This window comes from Dendroctonus ponderosae, unplaced genomic scaffold (assembly GCF_020466585.1).
Source record: "Dendroctonus ponderosae isolate FM_Combo_2020 unplaced genomic scaffold, Dpon_F_20191213v2 Dpon_F_20191213_11, whole genome shotgun sequence".
NCBI classification, from domain to species: Eukaryota; Metazoa; Arthropoda; class Insecta; order Coleoptera; family Curculionidae; genus Dendroctonus; species Dendroctonus ponderosae.
In genome coordinates this window covers 3381984-3388719 of record NW_026017213.1, presented here as the reverse complement: position 1 = coordinate 3388719, position 6736 = coordinate 3381984, and the positions used below count along the sequence as shown (strand labels likewise).

The window sequence follows — 6736 nt, the reverse complement described above, 5'->3', positions numbered from 1 at the left end:
AAACAACGGAGCAACAACAGTTATTTTCATTATTAAGTTGAATTTTTACTTCGTTTCAAAGTTTCTACGAAACTTTCGTGTTTTATTTAACTTTACATTTGAAGTGTAATAAAAGACGTGAGGCAATACTGTCTTTTTTTAAGGCAAAATATTCAACAGTTTGTTAAAACATGGTCCTGTAAGGTGGCCACCAGCATCACCGGATCTGACACCTACAGGCTTTTTTCTGTGGGGAATGTTGGAAAATCAAATTTATAGTCAGTTTAAGCTTTTTTTTAAGTAATTTTTTTTGACTTTCTTGTGTCAGAAATTTCTTCTACCCTTTGTCTGTTAAAATATTTAGTTTGGTGTCTTTCTAGCTATCCTTTCATGATGTACAGTGGTTTAAAGTACATAATACAGTTTTAAAAAAATGCCTTAAGAAACCAATATCATCCTGAGTATGTTATATTATTGATAAGATAATTTAAAATGCCATCTTTTTCGATTAAAATATACAGGATGTTCCATTTAAAAAAATGAGCTTAGGTGCAAAAACTTTTCTACCTGACCGCGTATGCTCTTATCATATTTGGCCAAGGTCTATTGATGCCTGAATTTACGGTACTTATTTCTTAGACCGCCTGTATAACTTCCCCGCTGCATTCTAACCTCTAAAAAGCTAAACACTGAAAAAAAGTGCGGTTAAATCCGGCCAACTGCAACAATTGACTAGAAAGATCACTGTTGGTGCGCCTCTGGGCGGGTTTATCCCATATCGCAAGCGTTAATTCTCAATGTGAATTCAATTGAGTTGTAATGGGAAAATCCAGTTGTGTTCATTTGAAATTTCTGTGTGCCAATGGCAAAAGCGAATTTTTGGGTTGAGGTCGTTTTCTATGAATAATTTCTCGGTCGCATTACGCCCCCAAGGTGTCCTAGACGCGATCAGATAAGCCGACAATGGAATGGGTCCAATCAGGTTCATTGCCTTGACCCAATGGGCATTTTTCGGTCAACCAAAGCCAAAAGACGCAAAAAATACAGACATTCAGTCACATTGCTTGCGCGATTTCGTTTGAACGCATATTCAGATATGGGAAAATCCTAATTGGAAGAAGATGGTTCGCTTAGGCAGGCTCTGGAAAACACCCACCTGTTGTGGACACTACAGTTTCATTGCCGGAAACTCGACACTAAACCCACAAAACTTCACTGCTAAGAAAATGATAGAAACTGACCGGTGGTGGTACCCGTTGGTGGTTCTTCTATACGACGGTTCTCGTCTCCTCTCTTCTACAACGCAAACTGGTTTGCTGCCGCTGTGATTTTTGATGACGAACCCAAACCTACGCTGGTACTTCTAGCTTTCTGTGGTGGGTTCTGGTGGTACTGGACGGGGTCAGTAGCGTACAGATAACTGCTGATAAGTAAACTGTTTTATTTTTCGTTGTTCATCTACACACACACATTTTTCAGTGCCGTCGCTTTATATGAAAATTGGTTGAATGTACAGGGTGTCCCATATAGAGTAAAGCAAGTTTACGACATATTAAAAAGCTGCTAAAAGCGCATATTTTCAAAATGTTCACAACTACCCAGAGTGCGTCAGGAAAGTGGGGCACAGAAAACAGGCTTTTTCCTAAAGGAACACCCTGTAGTATTTTATTTTCTTTTTGAATTCTTTTGTAAATTTTAGTTACTTTTTGCTGTATAAAATATGAACGAAAATTTGATGGTTCATTAATTATTCTTCTGGCTTCCACGGTGACAATTCGCTTTTTATGGTGTTGATAAATCGGAAATTTCTCTGTTGTTTTTGGACACAAACTTTCGAAATTTGGCAGACGAAACGACTAATACTAAATTAATTTTTGGTATGCAAAATATTTGTCTTTTAAACTACAGGGCGGTCACAATAATCGCTATAAAAATACAAAATATAGAACGTAACAAAGCTAAGTATAAAATACGAAAATAAAACTAGGTACATTGAAACTTATTAACGCAATTAAGTGATAAATGAAAAGATAAAAAATATATTTGAGTTGAACCCAATTTGGAAACGAAAGATCGAAAGCTTCATTTATTCTCAAGTAAAAAAATCGACTTTTTGCATAATTGATGTTTTGTTGAATTTTCTTGTTGAGAATGCGAATTATTAAACTAATTAAAAAAATTGTGGTCATAAATCAAAGAAAATGTCGAATATTTTCCAATGGGAGCGTTTATTTATGATTGAAAAGTGTTTTTTGCTCCCGAAAATAAACAATGGTAGCGTTTATTCTCTCTGCATCTCCGTACACGCCCAGTCGCTCGACAACGGCGTTGCCAACTTGCACTTTAGCTCCTGATGTGGACACTGTCAGAAGTCAAAACTACCTAACCCATAATTGGTGACAGTATTTTGGGGCCCCTTAAACTCTTAGACTACGTAAACTCTAAAAAATGGTACGTCAGGCTGAAGCCGAGGAATTCCTCTTGAAACACCTTACGAAGATATCCAGTGACTTCAAGTGTGCAATTGGCTTAATAATCGGGCAGGTACACGGTGGCATCTGCTGTTGCAAACTGATGCGTGGTACTGAATAGCCCCATTTTCCAGGCAAATGCCCACAAGTTTAATGTGGTCCATTTGGCAAGGACGCCGATCTCCGATAGCAACGATGACCAAACGCCCCCAAATCACATTGCCAGTATTGTTGAGGTGAATCAGGCGTGGGTGGTTGATCATGCCAGGCAAACGCTTAGAATGTTGTCTGGAGGCATGTACGTGCTGGGAGTTTTCGTCGTTGGCGACGAGGAGATTTTCAACCCATTCCATCCGAAAATAAAGTCCATTCTGACTGGCATCAATAAGACTCTTCAAGCGGACAAGTATTTGTTTGGGGGCGATTTCAGCGAGAAATTGGTGCTGAGCTTCGCTCTCAAAAGCCAGCGCTGGGCAGCCAGAGCCTATGACGTGGCCAGCGCCAACGTGCAGCCTGTTGAGTGGAAATTTCTACCGAAAGCAACCAAATTTATTGTCTTCGAGTGCACTTATCAAATCCAGCATGTTTATCACCTGAAGACGGGCGAAGCCGATGGGCCTTTGAAGAGCCATGTTAAGGTAAAAGCTAGACAACAAAAGAAACTCACAGAAACCAGGCTGGCATGAAATGTAGGCGATCCTAGACGACATCGAGCACAATCTGCAATCAGCAGTCCTGCTGTTCGACAACGACCTGAAGGACGCGGATGAGAAGCTGGAAAATGTGGGCAAAAAGAAGAAAACTCCCAGGACTAATTCCAGCAAGTCCGCTCCAGAGCAGGCCGAAGCCCCAGCTAAGCCTGTGGCTGTTTCAATATTCGAGAAATGTGTAAGGGTAACGTCATTTTACCTCCTCCTGAGCTGATGAGCGTTTCTGGGCCCCCAGTTGGCGCTCAAGCCCCTCAACTCGCTTCATCAGGCAAAGTTTGAGGGCGACATTCGAGTGGAAGGCGAAGTGATCAGCAAGCTCTGGCTGAGCCCTAAGGGGACCTTTGGGGAGGCCATGCAGGCTGTTAGGGAGGATATCATGAGGAGTCTGGCCACGCGAATGGAATTACACTGGGACTCTTTGATCGAGGAGGAGCTGCGAGAAGGTACCAGCGCCAAATCCACCACCTAAACCGGACGGCGTCTTACGGATTTGCGTGGGTTTCAGATGTGAACAGCGTCCACGAGCCCCCCAGGAGGGCGCTGATCGCTCTGCCCGACAGCAACGTTGGCGTGTCCGATTACCTTTTTTCAGGCGAAGCCCCTGAAGAGGCCAAATTTTCCTTGCAGGAACTGTTCGGTGTCCAGACAGACGACAGTTTAGAGGTGTTGGATTTGGAGGCGCAAGCAGGTGAGACCAAAGGCGTTAAAAGACAGTGGAGTGGAGAGTTCGCTCTTTTTTGTGAGCATAAAAGTTTGAATGGCTCTTTCCTTTGTGCAGATATCGCCCTGCTATATGATGCCAACGCTACTGCACATGAAGCTGACCAAGTTGACTCAAAGAGCGCATCGGATTCCAGTAAGTTTATGTATATTTTGGGCCTAGTTGCCGCCATTATCATTTTATTCGTGTCTATCTTTGTTCATTTTTATCTAAAGTATGTCTAGGGCCTTTTTTTATATTCAGCAAGTTCGGGGAATAAAAAATCGTTTTATACAAACGAGTTTTTATTGGAAAAAAAATTAAATGGTGCCCAATTAGGGAAATTCTGTGCAAATACTGGCCTAGTTGAACTTGCACTTGGAAAAGTCCATTTCGGGGTGCTGTTCCATGAACCTGCAAATCATCAGGGTTTAAAATGTTTTTTTTTAAATGTAAAGGGGTTGGTGTTGGAGCAAGTTTTAACTCACTTCTTGATAACGTCCTGTTTTTTCTGCTCGTCGCTGGTGGGCAGTCCCATCGTCTTCTGCCTTTGGTCGTACATCATCTTCTCCACCATCCCGCGAGTTTCGCCGTCCAGATCGCTCAACTTCGAGGGCTCCGGGTTGATTTTCTTCGTGCTAATCTCCGGGTCGCCGTTCACCAGTTTACTCCACCAGTTCATCTTGTTCACCTATCCGAATCACCAACCAATCGTATGAGGCCGCAAAGTCCCAACCGGCAACTCGATTTACCTTCTCAAAGTTGAACAGCAGAACTTTGCCATCTTCGATCACCCACGTCGACTCTTCCAGCTTGATTTCGTGCGGAAAATCATCATCAATGATGGGCGGCTGTCCTTTCACGCCGCAGGTCAGATGTTTCTTTGTGAAGTTGACGCTGAGATCCTTTTGTTTCGCCCGGAACTTAATGTCCAGTGGCACGCGCAACTGCAACAAACAACCAAAGGTGACTTTGGTTTTATGTGGGAATCTTGGAATCCGTGTGTTACACAACCAGAAGCCTGGTCGCGGTCTGATTGTTTCGTCCGAAAGGTCGTCCAGACCTAGTGCTAGTTAATTTTCCCATGTAAACTGCTCAACAACACCAACGTTACACAGCCAAATTTGTCCTTACTTTGGAAGCGGATAAATTCTGATCGCTCAGACCGATTTGGTTTCTGTTTGAAGCGTTCCTGAGCCCCATATGATTTCTGTTAGTCAGTGTTTTAATGAAAATTAATTAAGCATAAGATTAATTTTCTGCAGGGTGGCAGATAAAAAATGCTACATTTTTCAAAGTTCGGCATGCTTCTAGCTGTTATACTGAGCAAGTTTCGGTATTTAAAAATATCCCCTTGATAAACAAACACTATTTTCATTCTGCACGTTTTGAAAAGTGAAATCGGTAAAAATTTGTGAAACTTCCAGATCAAGCGTTTTTGGTTAGTTGCCTCATTTCTCTAGAACATCCAAACATTAACAATAACAAAAAACTCGATGTTTAAAAAATTCCATTTTCTATTACTTCTGGTTGATAGCGTTTTCTTAGGTAAATCGCCTAAAGCGCCTTCTGAAGGGAATATGCCAAACTGAAATGTACAAAAGCGCCTTCAGAAGTGAATAGGTCGAACTAAAATCGACAAACACGCCTTCCGAAGGGAATATGTCAAACTAAAATCTACAAAAGCGCCCTCTGAAACAAACATGTCGAACTAAAATCGCGAGAAGCGTCTTCTGAAGGGAATATGTCAAACTAAAATCCAGAAAAGCGTCCTCTGAAGTGAATAAGTCGAACTAAAATCGACAAAAGCGCCCTCTGAAGAGAATAGCTAAAACTAAAATTTACAACAGTGACCTCTGAAGTGAATAAGTCGTACTAAAATATTCAATAGCGCCCTCTGAAGTGAATAGGTCGAACTAAAATCGACAAAAGCGCCCTCTGAAGGGAATAAGTCGAACTAAAATGGACAAAAACGCCCTGTGAAGAGAATAGGTCGAACTAAAATCTATAGAAGCGCCGTCTGAAGTGAATAAGTTGAACTAAACTCCACAAAAGCGCCCTCTGAAGAGAATAGATCGAACTAAAATCTACAAAAGCGCCATTTGAAGTGAATAAGTGGAACTATAATTGACAAAAGCGTCCCTGCAGTGACTAGGTCGAACTAAATATATAAAAAAGCCCTCTGAAGGGAGTAGGTCGAATTGAAAACTACAAAAGTCCCTCTGAAGTGAATAAGTCGAACACTAAAATCGAGAAAAGCGCCCTCTAAAGAGAATAGGTCGAACTTAAATCTACCGACGCGCCCTCTGAAGTGAATAAGTCGAACTAAAATCTACAACAGTGCCCTCTGAAGTGAATAAGTCGAACTAAAATATTTAACAGCGCCCTCTGAAGTGAATAAGTCGAACTATAATCGACAAAAGCGACTTTTGGAGTGAATATGTCGAACTAAAATCTACAGAAGCGCCTTCTGAAGTGAATAAGTTGAATCACAATCTACAACAGCGCCTTCTGAAGGGAATATGTCAAACTAAAATTTACAAAAGCGCTCTCTAAAGTGAATAAGTCAAACTATAATCGACAAAAGCGACCTCTGGAGTGAATAGGTCGAACAAAATCTACAAAAGAATCCTCTGGAGTGAACAAGTCGAACTAAATTCGACAAAAGCTCCCTCTGAAGAGAATAGGCCGAACTAAAATTTACAACAGTGCCCTCTGAAGTGAATAAGTCGAACTAAAATATTCAACAGCGCCCTCTTAAGTGAATAAGTCGAACTAAAATCGACAAAAGCTCCTTCTGAAGGGAATATGTCAAACTAAAATTTACGGAAGTGCGGTCTGAAGTGAATAAGTCGAACTAAAATCGAGAAAAGCTC

At 41.4% G+C, this 6736-nt stretch overlaps 2 protein-coding genes across 2 annotated transcripts; one reads left to right on the top strand and one right to left on the bottom strand.

Annotated features, from left to right (window-relative positions):
- Positions 1 to 2323: 2323 nt before the first annotated feature.
- Positions 2324 to 4152, top strand: LOC109542395 (protein odr-4 homolog). The gene is made up of 6 exons (XM_019911604.2): positions 2324 to 2523; positions 2585 to 3088; positions 3144 to 3338; positions 3396 to 3603; positions 3666 to 3848; positions 3939 to 4152. The coding sequence occupies exons 1-6, from the start codon at positions 2428 to 2430 to the stop codon at positions 4103 to 4105; spliced, it is 1353 nt and encodes a 450-aa protein (XP_019767163.2). The 5' UTR covers positions 2324 to 2427; the 3' UTR covers positions 4106 to 4152.
- On the bottom strand, positions 4148 to 5166 carry LOC125502988 (nuclear migration protein nudC-like). Its single transcript, XM_048662625.1, has 4 exons — positions 5148 to 5166; positions 4613 to 4929; positions 4349 to 4551; positions 4148 to 4274 (listed from the first exon to the last, which is right to left on the bottom strand). The coding sequence occupies exons 1-4, from the start codon at positions 5164 to 5166 to the stop codon at positions 4223 to 4225; spliced, it is 591 nt and encodes a 196-aa protein (XP_048518582.1). The 3' UTR covers positions 4148 to 4222.
- Positions 5167 to 6736: the final 1570 nt, after the last annotated feature.